This window comes from Cnephaeus nilssonii (genome assembly GCF_951640355.1).
Source record: "Cnephaeus nilssonii genome assembly, chromosome: 12".
In the NCBI taxonomy this organism is placed as follows: Eukaryota; Metazoa; Chordata; class Mammalia; order Chiroptera; family Vespertilionidae; genus Cnephaeus; species Cnephaeus nilssonii.
The window spans coordinates 34,838,346-34,859,772 of record NC_137083.1 but is presented as its reverse complement, the minus strand read 5'-3'; the positions used below and the strand labels follow the sequence as shown (position 1 = coordinate 34,859,772).

General features: G+C 34.4%; 1 protein-coding gene across 4 annotated transcripts in view; it reads right to left on the bottom strand.

The window, feature by feature from the left end:
* Nucleotides 1-21,427, bottom strand: part of CACNA2D1 (calcium voltage-gated channel auxiliary subunit alpha2delta 1) — a 379,039-nt gene that overhangs the window by 74,661 nt on the left and 282,951 nt on the right. For all 4 annotated transcript variants that reach the window (XM_079785391.1, XM_079785388.1, XM_079785389.1 and 1 more), the window contains exons 11-12: nt 10,692-10,850; nt 5,753-5,857 (exon numbers count right to left, since the gene is read on the bottom strand). In XM_079785391.1, the coding sequence (XP_079641517.1) occupies nt 5,753-5,857; nt 10,692-10,850 (264 nt within the window). The remainder of the gene's footprint in view (nt 1-5,752; nt 5,858-10,691; nt 10,851-21,427) is intronic.

Genomic DNA, 21,427 nt, shown 5'->3' with positions numbered 1-21,427 from the left:
AGAAAGCTTTTAATTAACACATTTTGTTACTTAAAATACATTACTGATTTGTTTCTTATAACACGAAAATGATTTATAACTTTATCCTACAATACTGGGCTTCTGCTAATCTCTTTATTTTGTTTTGTTTGTTGAAGAATAAAATACTTGTCGTCAATTAAGATTTTTCCAAAGCCACAGGGTCAACCTATTTTAAAAAGTCATAGGAATTTCTCATTTCCCAGCAGAACACAGTTACTGGAAATTGTCACCTCGGCAATTATCAGTTACCCAGAGTTCAAGTTTAATTTGCATTAGGCAAATCTCCAAGGAATAATGGAAATGAGACTAAGAAGAAAGAAAGCCAATAAAACTAAAATAAAAACTTCAGCTATCGAAACATATTAGAAAAATGATGTCAGAAATGCATTTTATTAATTTACTATGTGTACTAAAATTTTTGGCTTTACGCCTATAAAAATACGAGATTGGACTGAGTATTTTAGGAGAAAATTCTGCAGTGGTTTCCAGAACTCACAAAGATTCCAGAATCCAGAGCATTTGAATGACCCATATCTCTAGTTTTATAGTATTATAAAGTAAATAAAATGTCCAAATACCCCTTTCACACTGTATTTTATAAAGCCCAATGATCTGAAAGGTACTTGCAGCCTGCAAAGTTTTGACAGCTTAGTTTCATCCATCTTTGTCTGTTAGAGCTGTAGAAGCATGTCCTTCAGTGGTAAAATCCTGTTGTCCAACAAGAAGGAAGGCTTCTGGGTGGGCAGATGATGACTGGCATAGCCACACGGCTGCCCAGGAGAGGAGTGAGATGGAGGACCAGCCAGGCACATTCCACATAAGCTATGAAATTTGGACTGTAGATCATTTAAACTCTTGACTCTGTCACTTAATAGCTGTGAGACTTTCAACAAGTTACTTCTCAAATTTTGGATTTCTAATTTCCAAAATGGCAATGAGGATGATAATAAAAATGCTTTTATCATATGATTAATTCAGTTGAAAATAAAGTGATACATGTAAAGCATTTATATTATATGGAAAATTGTGAGCTCTGTACATATTAGCTATGGTAATGAAGATGATGATAATTATAACGAAAGTGACAATGATGACTAGAATGTCTTCCATAGTAAAACCATCAGAATTCAAAGAGGTAACGTTTCCCATTAGTGGGACATTAGCCTTTCATGCCTCCAAATGAACTTAAAATTCCTCAAAATGATACCTTTCTAAAGGAACAAATTTGGCTCACTCTCTTACATTTAACAATATCTCTAAATAAAAAGAGTCTAATATTGTCTAAATGTCATTTTGTTCCTATGAGATATGTCTGTACAGAATTTCCAAGGGTCTGACAAAGCAATAACGTAATTGATGTTTGTTGGATTTGTTTAACAATATGAAACAACTTTAAAAAGAAAAACGAAATGCAATAGTCATCTACTTTTATCTAAAAGAAGCAGATATTTCTCTCATATCTTACGTGTGGGTGCATAACACAGATACATGACTTGGGATTATGTTGGTATTTTTAATTTATAAACAACAATTATAATGAGTCACCCTTACATTATCAGATTATAAGGAAGATATTTTGAGTTCCCCCTCCTTCTGCCTTCATTTGTAGTCCTTTATAAGGAAAGAGTAAGTTACAGGCCTATTGCATTTCCAAGCAATTTGTAACTCTGCAAAGACCGATGTCAGCTGGGATATCAGAAAATAAGCAATATAGTGATTTATTTCAGATGTTATTCTTGAGTAATGCCAAATACTTTACTGACACTAATAATGAGAATCCTCATGAAAAACTATGTGTTGGACTGATTAGGGTCAATGGAAAATTGCCATTGATACAATCATTTTTATATAAACTTAAATCCTCCCTACATATAAGATGATGTGTAAGAATAGACCATCAATTTTATTCCACATTCCAATTATAAGACAAATATTGTTTTAAGTGACTTCCCATTAAAAGCACAAAGCTATGAATTTTTCCTGACATTTATGAATTTCTTATAGTTTACCTCAGGTGCATATTTATTGCACATTTACTGATATCAAACATGCCAGTAATCATGTAGCAACTACTGTGTATCAAGCACTGTGCTAACCACTAGGGGTTCAATGGTTGGCTTATAAACTAACACAAACCCTACCTTATAACAGAGAGGAGTTCAAATTAAAGAGTGAACAAATACATTAGTAAAATTAAAAATGGTAATCTGGGAGAAAGAAAACAAAAAGAAAAAAGGATGCTGACATAGAGAACGCTAAGGGAGTTTCTGGGGGAAGGGGCCACTCTAGAAAGATTGGGTGAGGAAGACACCTACAGAGAGAGATATATTGTAAAGTGTTGTTCATCTACCAATAAGGCAGCCACAGAAAAAGGAGAACAGAATGCCTCCTCCGGTGTGAAGTTTTAACACAAACAATGGGCAATCCCAATTGCAGGTGATACAGTTCTACCTAGAAATTACTTCAAGTGCAGTTTCTATACTCTGAGGTTTATGCTATATTATACACTTTCTGCTTAATTAATACTTAACCTCATTTTTCAACAGATCTTTTTTAGATACTAAAGATTATAAAATGCATGGAAGTAATATTACTCAAGACAGAAGGAAATATATCCTATATAATAAAGAGCTAATATGCTAATTAGACCAGATGAGGGAATGACCTTCCAGAATGACCTTCTGGAATGGCTAGTGGGCAGGGGGTGGGGTCGGGAGGCAGCTAGGGCAGTGAGGGCTGAGGCAGCCGGGGCTGTGTGGTCCTACTCTAGCACGAATTTCATGCATCAGGCCTCTAGTCTGATAATATTTTCCTTAGTTTAGGTAACTGTCAACATTAACTTTATTCAGAAAGAAACAAAGGTAAATAAACCTGTTAAAAAGGAGGACACAGTCACATACACATGCACAAAACCTGCCTTTGATAATCTCTCTATTGGCAGGGCCAGTCTTACATTGCAATTAGTTCTTTCAGCTATCCAGTAACTCTGGTATAAGATAATATATTTGATTTTATCAACAAGGTATAGTTCCTATTCTAACATTAAAAATCATTTTGAAACTGTTGAAAGTGTCAAAAAGTTTTATTACAGATATATTAGAAGCAGTGCATTTGTTAAATAGTATTAAATAATTTTACACATCTGGCCCAGCCAGTGTGGCTCAGTGGTTGAGCATTGACCTATGCACCAGGAGGTCACGTTTGATACCCAGTCAGGGACCCAGGATTGCAAGCTCAACCCCTAGTCGGGGCATGCAGGAGGCAGCTGATCAGTGATTCTATCTCATCACTGATGTTTCCCTCTCTTCCTCTCCCTTCCTTTCTGAAATAAAAACACATTTACACATCTGAATGCCCTCATTATCATATGTTTGAACATTCATTCTAAAGGCTTTATTCTTGCCTGTTGAAGAAGCCAGAGAGAGACAAGAGAGAAGGCAATGAATTATTTTCCATGAATAATTTTCCCTACCATCTGTTGAAATATTGAAAATTTTCACTGTTACCATATAAAACACATACACAGAGTCAGCCACTTGTCAGCGAGATATAATCTATACCCTATACAATTTGCTTTAAAATTGTATAGGGTATAGATTATATCTCGCTACTTTGGATTTGATAGAAAATTAGGACAGACTTTGCCAATCTTTTTATTTAATTTAAAAAATAATGTATCTATTGTCAGATGATTATAATTTTATGGCTATTCATTCTTTATTTTGAAAATTATTCCCCATCTATCATATGCTTTTCCCCACTTGTTCTCATTCATTTACTAGTTGTTTTGAAATGCCCATTTTATTAATTTTTACTGTCTTTCATTTTTTAATTCTGAGAATTAAGCTAAGAATCAGAGAACAATTTTCTAACTGGCAAGACAAGCTTAAATGTGTGATGTTAACCAACCCCTTTGCTAGTCTACAGAAGAGCCACTATCTTAATTTTGCTGGGCCTGGAAATTATCTTTCAGCTCTGTGTCTGGTTTTACTTTTCTTTATTCATTTGTTTGGACTCTCTGATAGAGTTCATTTTACTTTTGGCACCATTTTTAAGGATGTCTCGTACATATGGGTGAGCCCTAAGGAATGGCATTGCTGCAGGTAGAGATTAGAAAGCGAATTTATTTTAATTTGAAACAGCTGTGTGAGGAGATTAACATGGATTCGGTTTTAAAGCTGTACCTATCTGTAATCCCCAAGAGTAATACATTTCGCAAAAGAACCCAAACATTTTGTTCTAACTCTCAAACTTTTGGCCTCATTAAATTGTGCTATGTATCTGTAGCTTCATTCATCAGTTCTCTGGATGCACCTCATCACACCTACCTGGGTGCTCTGAGTGATTTCTGATGTCAACTGGATGAAAAATGATTGTAAATGAAGCATTTAGCAGCCATATTAATGTCAAGCAAGAGGCTTGGGGGAAAAGTAGCATTCAAAGAGTAGTTTTTAGAATTTTCTAAAGCTAATCAAACTTTCTTCATGACTATAATTTTGGTATTTTTAAGCTACAAATGAACTTTTTTAAAGAGCATACTTTGAACAAAGTTATAATCAAATATTGACTTTTTAAGAGTATTGAAAATATCTATCTATCTAAATCTATCAAATTTCATTTTTGCACATTGGTCATTTGAAAGATCATATGGGTAGTGAAATTCTGAGTTGATAAATGTTATTATGTAACAAATATTAATTGATAAGGTATTGAATTGGTCTATCATACATATCCTTAGATGACAAAGATAGACAACTATCTTCCACATCAGGGTCTGTGGGCTGCAAATGCCTCAGACAGGGTCAGTAGGTGCATGGAAGATTGGAAAGTTTGAATGAGGAGAGGAAGTCAGAAAAGATTCTTCAATTCATCCACAACCATCTGAAGCTGTATGTGAAGATGGTAAAAAAAAAAAAAATCTTCCTTATACAGATACATTCTATTTTTAACATATACATATATGTGCTATATGCACACATATGTCCTTGACATAAACAATTAAATATGTAAGTGCTATCTGAACAAAATGCAAAAACATTCAAAAGTAGAACTGAATTAAAAGTGTTTGTTGGTCATCATCTATTTTCACTTAGTACTTACAGAACATGGCAATACCAGGAGATGAATGTGTTTGTTTAACAAAGTTTTCCCATGTTAGAAAATAAAAAAACTATGGAACTTCAAGAAAATCTTAATTTTTATGTTAAATGAAAATAAAATTTATTTAAAAATCATATAAACTAAGGGCTAACTACTGAATTTTCAAAGTTGCTTTGGCATTGACAAAAGATGTGTGTTTTAAGAGAAGGGAATGTCCTTAAAGCACAATAGACAACATATTAACAGAAATTCAGCAGTATTGCATATGAGAGTTTCATTAGTTTTACAAAAGTAAATGTGATATGAGTCATTTAATATGAGGTGTAGCATGTCACAAAATGCCTTTGTTTAAAAAAACTGAGCTTGGCAGGCATGGCTCAGCAGTTGAGCATTGACCTATGAACCAGGAGGTCATGGTTTGATTCCTGGTCAGGACACATACCTAAGTTGAGGGTTCAGGTGCCTATGGGAGGCAACTAATCAATGTTTCTCTCTCACATTGAAGTTTTTCTCTCTCTTTCTCTCTACTTCTCTCCCCCACCTCCACTCTCTCTAAAAATCAATAAAAAAAAACAACACATATCCTTGGGTAAAGATTAAGAAAAAAAAAAGATTGTAAAATTTCACTCACTTTTCTGTCTTTGTTGTATTTGGCAAATATCTCCTGGGCTCTCTCCTCTCCTCCATCCGTGAACAGCATGATGATCTTATTGCAGTTAGCTCTGGAAACATTGTACTATAAAAAAATATATGAATATCATTCTTAATAAAAGGCAGAAATATAAAGCATATGAAAGAGCATGAAGAGGATGCAAGTACTGAGTAAAATATATGCCCAATATGCTTATTCTAAGAACTGGTTCCTGGATCAGCCCAGGCCCCTCCCCTCACAGAGCCTTCCCTTCAGCCCCCACCCCTGCCCCAGACATCATAGGCCCCAACTTCCTTCAGGTCTTTGATCAAATGTCACCTTATCAATGAGAACTTTCCCCAAAGCTACATTTTTAAATTGCAATCTCCCTCCCAGGCTGTATTTTCTTCACAGCATTCTATACTCATATATATATAGCGGATATTTTATTTGCTTGCCCATTGTTGGCTTTGCATAATTAAATGTAAGGACCATGAGGGCATGAAGTCCTGTCTGTTTTTGTTCAGTGTCTTCTTCTTGCCTAGATAAATGCCTAGAACACAATAATTTCTCAGTGATTAATAGATTTTAAATTAATTAATAGTTATGTTGCCATTCCGCCTATAATTTAAACCAGAAACAATATTAATAAAAGTTGTTCATACCCATTCACATATATTTTTAAACCACTTACAAATATTTTTCCTCCCTTTCCTCCTTCATCTTACTTTATTTTATTAACTTTACATTTCTGAAATTATAAACTCCCAGTTGATCCCTAACACCAATGCTCTTTCATATCTTTGTAAATGTTCATACCTATTCCCAGAATAGCCTCTACTGTTTTCTCTCAACCTGCCACACATATTCTAATCCCGAAAGACTCAATTTCTAGTGTAAATCTCTTGAACTTCAAGGTCCCAAAAGAGTCAAACATAGGAGAACAATGGATTAGCACCAAAAGACCCCTCTGAAGAATTTAATTTAAAAATATGGGCTTCTTTGAAGTCTGAAACGATAATGGCAGCCTTTTTACTGTTGCAAAGTGTGTTCCAGCGTTAAGTGTTTAATTTAAAATTAATTTATGAATGCTCAGCTTCTTTCAAAATGCCAGCCCCCTAGCCAGCCTAGTGCTATCAATGGAGATACACCTAATTTGTAATTTAAACTTTCTGATAGCCATGTTAAAGTAAGAATATCTGAAATTAATTCTAACAATATATTTCATTTAACTTGGTCACCCAAAATATTATCAATTAAGTATGAAATCAATATAAAAATTCTTCAGATAACATATACTTTTTCTTTCATAATAAGTCTTCAAATCTCAGTTCAGACCAGGCATATCCCAAATGCTCAACAGCATATATGATTGTGGTTACCATATTGGACAGCACATTAACCTGGCCCTTAAATTACTTATATATATATTTAAATCACTAATTATCCTGCAGCGTTTAAGCTGTTGGAGGACCATGCTCTATCTTATTTTTAAAAAAGATATATCCCATTTCCTGTTGGACAAGCTAAGAAAAACAACATTTTGCTTCATTGATGAAAAAATCCTGTTTCATATAATCTCACCCCATTGACTAGGCATTAAAAGATTGGCAGTTAAAGCTTTCATCCAAGCATTGTGAAAACACAAGAATTGACTAATACCATTTGTCCCATTCAAACGTGATTCTTGTCTTTGAGTGCAACTGTCTAAAAATTTGACTATACAAAAAATTACATATTTCATTATCAAAATACTCTGTGAAAGGTGTTGAAATCCCTTAACTAAAATTAATTCCCTAATGATTTGTCTTTTTATCTGTATATTAAAAATGGGCAAAATAAATATGTATTTAAAAGATTGTCTCATAAAAGTGATAAGTAAAATTTCTACCACAGGAGTTAGTTTCCTTAAAGTTGTAGAGGTATTTTATCACTGAATGCAAATATCACACTGGGTCCTGCTGATCATTTGTATATTGGTACAAATAAATAATAACCTTTCCCAAGAGAGAGAGATTAGGACACACAAAAATGGAAATAAAATGTTTTGTTTTTGACATGAGTTTTCCTAGAAGCAGCCTTCTCAGGACTTTTGATAAAGCAAAGGTACATCATAGGAACTTTTCAGTGGATTTGCAATTATCTAAAGAATCACACAGTCACACAGTTATACCTGACTGGCTTGTAATGAATTAAGTAAAATAAAGAACATGACTATTTCAATAAGTTGATTTGCTTTAATATATTATCTCATAACCTGCTTTGCTGTATCCCTGCATGGCCAGTACATAGAGCAGCATCTATCATATATGCACTCAGTAAAAATGCTTTGAAAATTGCATCTCAGTGTATTTGGTAACATTTTATGAAATGCTACCTGAAGAATAATTCAAATCTTAATTTAAGGCTTACTATGGGGAAAATGATATGTCTAATTCTATTTGATGCTTGCTTCAGTGATCTCAAAGGTAAACCTTGCAAGGATTTACAGAAAAACAGGGAATGGCATTACATGATAATAAGAGGACTAGAAGTGTCTGAAATAACAAAATGTGCTTCAACTGTGAATAAGGCAGGCCATGACATTTGGGAAAATTACTTTAAAATGAAGAAGTGCAATACCTAAGGGACATGTGGAAAGCAGAACATTTGAGATTTACTCCAGGAATAACTGAGGCATATTAAAACTCCTTTACAATGGTGGTACAGGCAGCACCAGAGGCCAAGAGAAGTAAAGTTCTATTTTATCAGCAACTAGCAATGAATCTGGGAGTTAATGTGGCCTCTCTAATGAGACTGCCTCTGAAACTGTACATTAGGCTTGAGACACCTTAGCATTGCACAAGTGAAACCTGAATAAGAGGGAAGGAAGCCAGCTAAATGAACAACACTGAGAAGAATAATGAACCTGTGAATCTCGAAAACTCGATTACTGACTCAAGAGATAAATAATTATTAGTTTAAACAATTATATTCCTTTTCTACAGAAAGAATATATCTGAATCTAATGGCCAATTACATTTGAATTTCAAAGTTTTAAGTTTTCATATTTTTGTTAGTGAACATACATCATTTAACAAACATGCATTTTTACCAAATATAACTTCCCTTCAAACTGCAGTGCTGACCTGCTTTGCCTTGCCTGCTTTGCCTTTCCGTCTCCTCACTTGCTTATCTAACAGTCAACATAACTGAAACTGAGCTCTTTCTACCCTCACCTTCCCTCTATCTAGATTCCTGTGCCATTATCTACTTAGGAATCTCGTCAAAAGAACTTAGAGTCACCCAAGTCCCTCTTGCCACTCACCAACCTCTTTCCCTGGTCCAGTTACCCTGCCACTCCTAACGTCTCTTCACTACTATTCCAACACCAGGATTTCCACCATAGCTTAACCTCAAACACTAGTTAGAACATGTCATTTCCATACCATTGCCATTTTGTTGGCTCCTAAACACGTCATTAACTGACAATTCATGGTCTTTCCGTTTCCATCCTGCTCCTATATTGCTATGCCCCAGCCATGGCCAAACAGCCTGCAATTCCCGCAAGGTTCCATGTAGTCTGGCATGTGTCCATGCAGTTCTTTTTATCTTAAATGATTTCCCCTCTCTTGGCTACCTACCTAGATTCTACTCACTGCTCAAAATCCTGTTTTCAAGGAAAGGCCACACCTTCCCGATCCCCTTTGGGTAAGTTGAGTTCCTCCTCCAGGCTGCTCCAGAAACACACTCGGAATGCCCCATGATGGCCCTAACTCATTGTACTGGGATAACGATTTAGTGCATGCTGGAGCTTCTCAAGAGCAGATGGTCTGGATTATTCCTATAATTCCAGCTCTGGCACTGTGACAGGAAATTGTGCGACACTCACAAATATTGGCCAAATGAACAAATGAATGAACCAACTGATCAGACATCTCAAAAACTGTTTAGAAGATTCACTTAGGGAACAACAAAGTCAAATTTGAAGAAAAAGACGACCTGTAAGGGCTTTTCTGATTCAGCAAATACATTAGGAATTATGTGCTGAATCTGTACCAGCCATGTACTAGTTGTTAATTATAGTAATCATGATCTTAACTCCAATACCAGCCCAACAGCTTACATTACACATGAGGATTACTATGTGTCAGATACTGTAAACAACCATGTCCACAACCATCTGATGTACATGTGATGGTGACCTCCACTGTATAAGTGAAGAAACCAAGGTACAGAGCGGTTAGGTCCTCACTCTCAAACATAGTGAAAACACTGTCTCTTGAGAGATACAGAACTGAATGACAACTCCTGCTCTCAACTAGTTCAGAATGAAAAAGATGGCACAGCCATTTGAAAATACAGTCCACAGTGTCAGGCAGTAGGCTGCCAGCGTCCAATAGTCTCACTGTAGACATGGATGGGTGATTAGTTCAGGGGAATCTTCCCTGAGGAATTCCTGCTTGGGACTTATCTTCCCTCTCAACGTACTGTCTACCATTTTGACCTTTCTGTACATTTAGGAACAATTACAATACCCAAAGTAGATGTTTAAAACTAAAATCTTTCCACTAACCATTTGATGATTAAAACAAATTTCCAAATAAATAATGCAGCAATTGATAGAAGGAAAAATAAATGATATTCTAATTATGCCAATTAAGTTTTAAGGGCTTATGCAAAATTAAATTACCTTATAAATATGTTTTTAAACATATTTTGAAAATCTGATAGAAGATCTAAAAGGACAAGAAAATATGCATTTTGTATACCTTTTGAATTTGAATTTAAAAAAATAAAAGTAGTTCAAAGATTTCTACTGCCTGGACACATCCACTTTCTAAACAAATGAAAAAGAGCACTGTTATCTAACCCTAGGTAGCTTTAACTCTCAGGATATTGAAATTCAGCAACTGCAATTCAATAATGAAAGAGAAAAGGGCATGGTATTGCTACTTACATTAAGCAGCTGTTCAAAAGCAAAGCTAAAGCCCTTCTTATAATCTGTAATCCCTTTTGCTGTGATGTTATTCACGGCATCTTTTAGTACTTTCTTGTTTCTTACATTTGCTTGTACAAGGTGCTGAAAACAGCTTACATCCTGGGCGTTGCTGTTAAACTGAAAAAGATAAAATAGTGAACATATAAATGAACTTTAAATCAACCATGTAATTTTCTTTGAATTTGTTTGTACTTCTCAATCCCAGTGGATTCCTTTCTCTTAAAAAAAAAAAAAAAAAAAAAAAAAAAAAGGTAGAATAGATTGGTAACAAAAGTATACTAAGGATCAAGTAGTAATTTTCACCTAAGCCCTGAAGTTATATTGGAACTCTGAGCCTGTCACTTACCTCCCGAAGCTTGGTTTCCCTGATTATAAATTTGAGATTTGAGTTATATACAGTCCTTTCCAGCTTTCAAATTTTATGAGCATTCTGACAAAAAAAAAAGAAAGAAAAGAACCCCAATAGATAATGAAATGTATTCAGAATCCAGAAATGATATGATGATGCCTATGAAGCATAAGGGAGAAACTGAGTATTTTACTTGTGCCTCATAAGGAAAAGCTAGATGGAAAAATAGTACACTGAGTTAAAGGAAGAGAGGTTTAATCATTTTGAAATTTGAGAGTAGAGTCTTGCTATGGGGATTAAAACAGGAAATCTGAAAGTGTCAAAAACACCCGGTAGCTTTTTAGAACTATCACTATAGAGGTTCTATGCAGAATTCAGTGAAATCTGGAGGCAACAAAAGGCAAGAGAACACTGCTGAGAATTACTGCTGTAAGGGATGTGTCCCTGATCAACAAAGAGGCAGTAAGAGTAGAGGATAAACTCCAACCATACGTGCCCCAAATTGAGAATGTAAACATGATCACCAATTTCACCAAGCACTATTAAAGGTATTCACATAATTCATTGGATATTTCCCAAAAAGAAAAGAACAATAGGAGTAACTGCAATAAGATCCAGAATACTGAGATGAGTAGGATCGTCCTGTCATTTATTAACTCCACTATTTGTGTAAGTCCCTCAGGCTCCTGGGGTTTAGATGGTCACATCTGCAAAATTAGGATAATAAACCCTACCCTACTTGCTAAAAGGTAGGGGGCTGGCCAGCTGAAGGCTTGAAAATACTCAGATCAAAAACATAATTAAATGATTTTAATAGGTGGATAACAAGCCAAAACACAAATTTTAAAAGTAATTATACTAGTATATTCTTATAAATATAATGCATCATTCTTTTTCCTCTGAAGATTAATGAAGCCTGGTTATAAGGACACTGCAGTTTTCATCAATCCATTAAGCAAACATTAACTAGCCATGTTGTATGTTAAGAATTATGGCAGGTGATAGTTTGTGCCTCCAGACAGTATGTAAACTGGGCTTGCACATATACACACGTTTGTATGCGTGTAAACACTTATACGGCATTTACTATGTGCAGCATTTACTATGTACTCTCTATATATTTATCACTCCTCTTGGAAAATGTCCTATGATTAGTGTTACTATTATCCCTGAAGAAACTTAAACATAGAAAAATGAAATAATTTGTCCATAGTGGCAAATAAGTGATAGAGTAAGAATTCAGACTAGCACTGTGGCAGAAGAGTCTGAGATTTTAACTATTCCCACATCACCTCTTAATGTAGTATAATAAATTATGATTACTTCTGAAAAGGAAATATAGTATTATGCTCTAGGAGACATTATCAGGGGTGGGAGGGTGGTGTCCTAATTTGAATTGTGAGCAGTTAGGGGGGAAATTTCCCTGAAAAATGGCATTTCCTGTTATTCCAGAGAAATGGTTTACTGAAGACTATTGAGAAAGAACATTCCAGGCAAGTAGAACAACATGCAAGAAGGCCCTGATGTGGGGGGTGATGTGGGGATGGAGGAGCCTTTTAGGGAAATATAAATATAAGAGAAGTTTAGCTCAGTCACATATGAAGACAAATGACATAAAATGGGTTCAGGGAAGGAGAAAGGGGCTAGATCATGCAAGGCCTAAGGGAAATGCTGAATAATTGGGGTTTTCTTTTGTCAAATGAAACACCATAGAAAGATTTCAAGCCAAATTCTAACTAGTATAATCTAGAATTTTAAGAGATCACACTAGCTGTTGTTTGGAAAATATATTTAAGGTGAACAACATTTAAAGGAGGGGAATAATTAAAAGGCTGTTGCCATAACCAAGCTGAACATAGAAATTGGCTTTATTATTTGTGGGAATGATCAGAAAAGAAGGGATTCCAGGTCTATTTTGGAGGAAGAATCAATAGAATGTGGTGGTGGATTGGGTATGTGGTTTAGTGAGACTGTGGTATGTTGAATGATTGTCAGATTCTGACAAGGGCATCTGGGTGGCTGGAGAGCTGGAGGAGTAGCTAGAGGACTTACAGGGAAGAGAAACACAGCGTGCTAGTGAGGGTGAGTTTTCAATACAAGTGAGATATGCAAATGGAGATGTCAATAAATCAGAACATTTAAAAGAAGTCTTGGTTAAAGTTAAAAAAACAAACAAAAAAACACCTTCAGCATAGAAATTGGGTTTAAAACCATATAAACTAAAAGTAGGGGAAGCACCCTTGAGAAAACTGAGTAAGAGTTATGTTCCCATGGAGACAAGAAAGAAACGAGAGGATTGGACTGTCTTGGATGATGAGAGAGAAAGAGAGTCTCAAGAAGATGACATTGCGGCTCGGAGACAGAGAAGATGGGGCTGAACAGGCTGTCCAGGCTGACCCCAGTGGAGTGCGCGGAAGAACAATGGGAGGTGGAGCATGTACAGAGGATTACCTTCAAAGCGCCCCGGGTGGGAAGCAGAGAAGCAAGAGAGGGCAGTACCTGTAAGCACGAATCTGGGGTCAAGGAAGGGCTTCTTTAAAATGAAGGGTCACTAGAGCAAGAGAGGATTGATACTAAAGAGAAAAGGTAGAAAAAAAAGATGTAGGAAATTAGGGTGTCCCAAAAAATGTGCACACATTTTGAATAATTATAAAGGCAGTGCTTATTAAGCTATATTTCATTTTCAAAATGTAATAGAATCAGCTGTTAAAATGTGTATACATTTTTTGGAACACCCTGTAGAAAAGAGGTAAAAAATAAAGTTCTTGTGAAGGTGGGGAAGGAGGGAATACAGCCGGCAGCTATAACAATGATCCTTCAAGAAAACGTGTTGACTCCCTGTTCTAGGAAAGAAGAGTGGGAGCCGAGCACAGATAATGGGGGCGCACACAGATAATTGGGGTGTGTAGATTGGGTGTTGAACAGATGACAGTTACTGTCTGTGTCTTTTGTCCCCAGTGAACAATGAAACAAGGTCATCAGGGTAAAGTAAGAGAAGAGATGGTTTGGAGGAAGTGGATATTAAATAACAAGTAAAATATCCTGCACAGGTACTTTGAGTTCTTACCTTAACATTGAACACTACTTTCAGGTTCATCATATATATGAGAATAAACTTCCAATATATTTTACTGTTGTCTATAAATTTGAATGTTTTAACTCCCACTGCCTAGTTCATTACTTTCCAATCTTTGATAATATGACACAATCTTAATCTACATGTTTCATTTTGAAAATAAAAGAATGTGAGGCTGTGGCTGGTGTGGCTCAGTTGGTTGAAGTGCCATCCTTTAAACCAAAGATGGCAGTTCGATTCCCCGTCAGGGCACATACCTAGGTTTTGGATTTGATCCCCAATCAGGGTGTGACCGATCAATTTTCTCTCTCACATCAATGTTTCTCTATGTGAGTGTGTGAGTGTGTGTGAGTGTGTGTGTGTGTGTGTGTGTGTGTGTGTGTGTCTCAATTCTTCTAAAAGACCATTTAAAATAAGTATTTTTTTAAAAGAATGAGAATTTCCATGTTAGAAAGTAAAATAATAATTTGCCAATATATTAATAGCAAAATGTTTAACTGTAGAGAATTATTAGGTATAGTTATAGGAAATGTTATTAACTGACTTAGTTAAACCACACATCATAAAATTATGTTATGCAGAAAATGAGTATTGAATAATGTATAGACCTGAGTCTTCTGATTGGCCTTGACCTGCTTTTAAACAGAAAAGTGAAACATCTCATTAAATCACTTTAACACAAACTGATTAAATGTAAATTTAATTCATTAAATATAAATTCAGTGGTGTACATCAGAAAGACTACAATTATATTCATAATAAAACTCATAAATAATGCAAGAAAGAACTAACTTCCAACATTTAAGTCCCTATGGAAATTCTTATTCTCCCAAGGAAAGGGATAATACATTTAAAAAGTCTAAATTAGATAAGTATACATTTCACAGACATCTGATATTCATCTACTTTTAGAACAGAAAAATAAACCAGGTTTATTTTCATGAACTAAAATTGTAGTCTTCAGTAACACGTGCCTAGATTTTATTTTATAAATCACATGTTTAATATATAAACCACATGCATATTAAAAACCGTAAGGCAAAAGTTTAGTAACATAACTGTGTAAAACTTTGAAATAGTATATGGTGAGTGAAAATAGATTTAAGGAGCCCTGCTTTTGTCATCTATTAATAAAATACTTCTTTAAAGATGTATCCTTAACTAACCCGACAGAGTCAGATATTCAAGCTAACATCACACCGATTCCTTTCCTGATCCCCCAAAATCCAAGCAAGTAGGTCCCTTTTAGAACTGCTGAGCAAAATCTCTGTGAGCATCCGAGACAGGGAAAGGGTGTGGGGTAATGTGAGCATCTGTTGGGAAATCATGAGGGACTTTGCATCTGTGCTCTGGCACTTGGACGTTCTTTCATTTCTCTTTCACGTATCCTGTTCCTTCTGCCTACAGCACTCTGTCTCTCCTCTACACTTGGTTATCCCACTTACCTCCACGTTGTTTCCTTAGCAAAGGCTTTCATGACTTTCCCTGACTGGGACAAATCATGCCACAATAAGCTTCCTTAGGCCTAGATTTATTTTTTATAGAACCTATCTTAGTTATCATTTCATATTTCTTTGTATGGCATCTTGAATGACTCTTCCACATGGCCAAAGAAAATGGCCATCCTACCATTGCATCCTCAATGTTCGGTATATAATAGGTATACTGTAAATATTCACTGAATATATGAATGGGAATTTAAGAAAATTAGAAGATGGTCCAAAATGCTGATCAATAATCAAGATATAAACCTATTAGTGTAGTGACTATATTTTACCTGTGTAATGTGTGTTTATATTTCTCCATTCATAAACATAAGTAGTCTTTCCAAACAGACACTATTAAAATAGTCAAATGAAAATGAGTGTAAAACACCTACCATAAAGTAGATGCCAGCACACAGATGTTAAATCAATTACAACTCTATCCTTTAAAAAAATTATTTTAGTAAAAACATTAGTATAATCAATAGCAAAATCAGAAAATATACCTAGATGCATGAGATTCAGATAAATGATACCAGCTTATTGAACTTTCAATAAAGTTCACTAACAGATGTTACAAGGGTCCCTCAAACATTAGTTTAATATTTAAAGACATTCTCTGAAATAACCATGACGAGTAAATTTCAAAGAACCTTCCTATTAAACATCACAGTCAAGTACACACATCAAAAAAATAAAAATAAAAGATACTCTAGGTCCAAAGCAAACTCTTAATTTCTCAAATGAGGTATCCTAAACTCTTGGTTTTGTGAGGGCTGTATCTATTTCTGTTCTGTGCCCTCTACTAAATAAACCATTCCAAAAAATATTCCTGAGAGCAGATCTCTGCCCATTGGATTAACCTGGGATACAAACCATAAAATGTTGGCATGGCCTTGATATACACCAACAGTCAGAGAACATCAAGATCCTGGAAAGTAACCGTGTCCAGGAATGGTGCCTGTAATACACCTTCGTGGAACACCAAGTTTCCCTGTGAAAGGTTGGTGGGATCACAGAGTTTACCCTAAAACATGAAGAACTAAAAGTAAAGCCCCAAAGGGAATATTCTTCCACTTAGAACAGCAGAGAAAGAGAAGTGGCCCACTTAATATGTGTCTGACCACTCAGCATTCTTTCATTTCCACTCCTTTACCTCATCCATGGATTCTAAACTCCTGTAAAGTCAGAATTACTTTAGGGTACTTTGTCATAAAGCATTCTCTAATGGGAAAACTGAACATCATTTATAATTCCTTAATTTTTGAAAATTTGTTCTGTATATAAATTATTCCTTAGAACATGTTCTAATGATCTTTTATCTCTCTTTTTTACATGTAAAAGAAATAGAGGAAAAGTGTGGGCTCAAGCTGTGCAGTTGATCAGCAAAAACAAGAACTCAAATCCAGACTGGCCTGCTTTGGAACATGGGTATTTTTTTAATTATACAATATGAGTAAACTTCTTTACATAATTTAAATTAAATAGAATAATTCATTTAAATGAATTACCTAAATTATATAGTGTAAATAATGCAATTTTGCATATTAAGTAAGCACAATTACAAATTATGGTAACAGAAGCTATCCATATTTTGGACACCAGAGGGCAATGCAGGAAAAAAATAAAAGGAAAGTGAACACAAACTTATGATCTTGAAAATATTGGTTAACTTTTATTCCTATTAAAAAGACGGTTTATTTATGTTGATTTTTCTATTTTTAATAGGATGTTTGTAAACTAGAAAATATAATAAATAAAATTGTGACAAAATCCAAAGAAAATAGCTGATATAAATACACATACATTCAAATTCCCAGTTAAGAATCCCTTTAAGGTTCTTTATCTATTGCCAAATTACTTTCCAGAAATACTGAATCAATTTACAATAATATGTATACAAATCTTACTTTACTTTCATAAGCACTTAATACTTTAATTGCTAAATTATAAGTAAAGAGGATAATTCAACATTTAATTACTTAAATTTCCTTGATGGCTAAGAAGTAAAATTTTTCTCATGTATTAATTTTCATATAATCTATTAAAATATAAATCCTATTTTTTTCATTTTGTTGATTAGTTTTTAATTTTTACCCATTTATTATGACTTCTTAAAGTAATTTTATGCTTAGAAAACCATAAACCAATCAGGAAAATATTCATTTATTGTCTTTACTAGTATTTGATGGTTTTGGTTACTTATTTTACATTTCAGCATTCAGTCATGTTGGAATTTATTTCCCCCAAAAGTATGAGGTGACAATTACATTTAGCTGTGTGTTTTCTCAAATAGCCAATTTTCCTTTTTTTTGGAATAATTATTGGTTTATGATCCATTATTTATAATAAATTAAGACTTAGATACATTTCTAGTATTTTTAGTCCCTTTACTCTTTTTATCATTTCACCAACTTATCTGTATATTAATAAAGATATTAGCCAAAATATATTGAGGATAACAATTGTGCCAAGCTAAGCACTTTACATGTATTAATTCAATTGACCTTCACCAAGCTTATGGTTTTATTTTTAATATGATTTTCATTATAACGTTGAGAAAATGAGGCTTAGAATCATGCAGCAACTAAGAGTCAGAGCTCTACTTCTAACCCAAACACCTGACACACTCTTGTCTATGGTGTCAAATCATTTTCAATATATACCAGAAGAGGAAGCTGCCATACCCTGTCACTTTTTGCTCAGTTGTCTTCCTACTGAACTTTGGAACTTTTTTTTGTAAAATTAAAGTTGCATTTACCAATCAACTTGAGAAAAACTAACATATTAACATGAGTAAGCTTTTCATTCCAGAAAGAATTATTAATCCCACATTTATAACTATTTCCATTTCAACTATTCTACATATATCTCATGTATTCTTTCCTTTTTAAAAAAAATACAGATACTAAATATATTATTAAAAGTACTACTAGGGCCCTAGCCGGTTTGGCTTGGTGGATAGAGTGTCAGCCTGTGGACTGAAGGGTCCCAGCTTCGATTCCGGTCAAGGGCACATGCCTGGGTTGCAGGCTCGATCCCCAATGGGGGTGTGTGCGGGAGGCAGCCAATCAGTGATTCTCTCTCATCATTGATGTTTCTATCTCTCTCTCTCCCTCTTCCTTCCTCTCTAAAATCAATAAAAATATATTTTAAAAAAAGGTACTACTAGGTAATTTGTGAGTTTTGCTAATGATGTAAATTTGATTTTAATTCTATTATTAATCTCTATTCTGGGAAAACCAGAAGATGTGGTCACCCATAGTTGGAGACAATGGGAATATCTTTGCTAATGGCACTCTGGGATTTGAACACTTTTGTCCTCAAATTGATATTACTGTCCCGAAACACTGGCTGCTGTTTTGTGGTTTCTTGGTTCTACTGTATAAAAAAATAAATTTTGATAAAAAATTTTCCACTTTTTAATTTAGGAAAAGCAGAACTAGTTCAGGTACTGCTACTAATAAGCATCAATAGCCACATTTTATTAAATTCTCTGTTCTGAGCTTTAGGTTCCTCCTTTCTGAAATAAAAGGGAAAGCGCCTCAAATTATAAAAACAGGTAATTAAATCTAATATTTTTTTTAACTCTCACCAGAAGATATGTTTTTATTTTTTAGAGAGACCAGGAGGGAGAGAGAGGGTGAGGGGGAGGCAGTAAAGGAGAGAGAAAAGAGAGAAAAGAAGAGAGAAACATTAAGGTGAGAGAGAAACATGAATTGGTTGCCTCCTGTATGCTCCCCTAACTGGTGATGGAACCTGCAATCTAGGTGTGTGTCCTGAGCAGGAATTGAAGCCACCCCCTTTTGGTGTACAGGACAATGCTCCAACCAACTGAACCACACCAGCCAGAGCTAGATCTGATCATTTTAACTATCAGAAAAAGAATTACATAAATAAATAGGAATAATAAATTCTGTATGTCGAAAGAAAATGGCAACTATTATAATGAAATAATAAAAATGTTGATAACATTACCAAGACAAAATTTCTGTTTGCCTATAATTATGGTGGTCCATCAAAAATGTTGATGTTTTCATTTTAAAACAAATATTCCAATTAACTTAAATCATAACATACTCAAAATTCAGTCTACCTACCTTTGTTGAAAGAGTAAATAAATTTCAGCATAAGTCCCAAGTGTCATTTTACTGTATTCTATTTGCATTTTGATATAAGGTTATTAACATTACCAATAAGTTCCTTTAAACATGAAATAGCATCTGGGATCAACAAAAAAATACCAACTAGATTTGAAGGAATTATATTCAATCTAATTCAGTTTCATTGGGATCAAAATACAAATTTGAAATATACACATCCAAAAAATTTGTACTTTTGATATGGCATAAATTAATAAAAATAATAAATAGATACCTATCAACAGACCAAAGGGTTAAGCAGTAGAGATTTCATGAGGAGTGAAAAACATTTGGGGAATATATTTTAAAGGGTACAATAAACATGAATCATATAATACTAGAAAAGTGAGGGAAAGCAAATGGCAATATTTGTATCTGAAATTTAGACGAGAACGTAACATGCAAATTGTCACTATAACAAAGCCCCTTACAATGGAATTTATGACCAAGAATTTGCTGAAATGGGATTTTGCTATTCAAAAATTAAGGCTTATGTCTATATATTTGCAAATAACTACCTTATACTATCACTTCATATTTTAATTTCTCTTAAAGCCTGCTAAATAATTAAATAGCAAATATGATAGTCTAATTTAATGAAAATAACTGTGAGCTAGCCTAAGGCTATAGGTCAGGTTAGCCCTAGCCAATCTTTGCCTTTACTTAAAATTAAATGAATAAATGTACTTTGAAAAATTTTACCCAACATGTAATGACATACATCTGTGCTTATTGGGCGTGGAATCTTTACCTAGTCCTTCAAGCCCCAGTAAGTTAATAACTTTTATTTTAAAAACAATAGCTCAGTTTTAGAAATATTCCCTCTGCCTCACTTTAAGTATTACTTTCTTATTTCTAAAACTCCAAGTGCAACTAATTTTTAAGTACCAAAGCCATCTTTCTTTCACCTTATAATTAATGGAAAAATATTTACCATGCTTGTCCACACCTTCTTATAAACTTTCCTTATACTTCCAAAGCAATTAAGTTATCCTCTATCAATCACTTTTTTTTAAACTAAATAACCTTGATTACTTGTCTTGTTATATAATCCCTAAATTTCTCCTTTATTTCAGTCTTTCCTTCACAGTCTTCAATTTCTTCTGTGTGTAATTTAAATGAAGACAATTTCTTAAAGCACCCATCTTTACCTTTAAAAGTATCTAAAAGAGGGAATTTCAGTTTTTTTTAATGAGCTTAATTTTACTCCTTCTTCCTGTTTTTTTTTTTAATTTCACCCTCCCAAAAGCAAAAGGCTACAAAATAAAAACATTCATAAACATCCATTGTATTAGTAATTCTATGAAGTACCAAGATCTTAAAATCTAAATCATGAATAAGCATGATTAGTTACAACAAGCCCCAGACAGATGCCCACTGGTCTCTGCAAAATGTGCCTCCCTGATGAGCCCCAATTCTCTGGTTTTTCCACTGCTGAGGAATCACTTGGGAGACTTGCTAACTGCAGATACTGGATCCTTAGATCAGGGGCAGGGTTTGTTATTCTGCATTTCTAACCATCTGCCAGGTGCTGCTCATGCTGCTTGGCCACAAGCCCCACTGTGAGAATCAAGGGTATAAACTATAATATTCTTATTTGTTGACATAAATGAGATATGAATCAACATACAATTTTCCTGAAA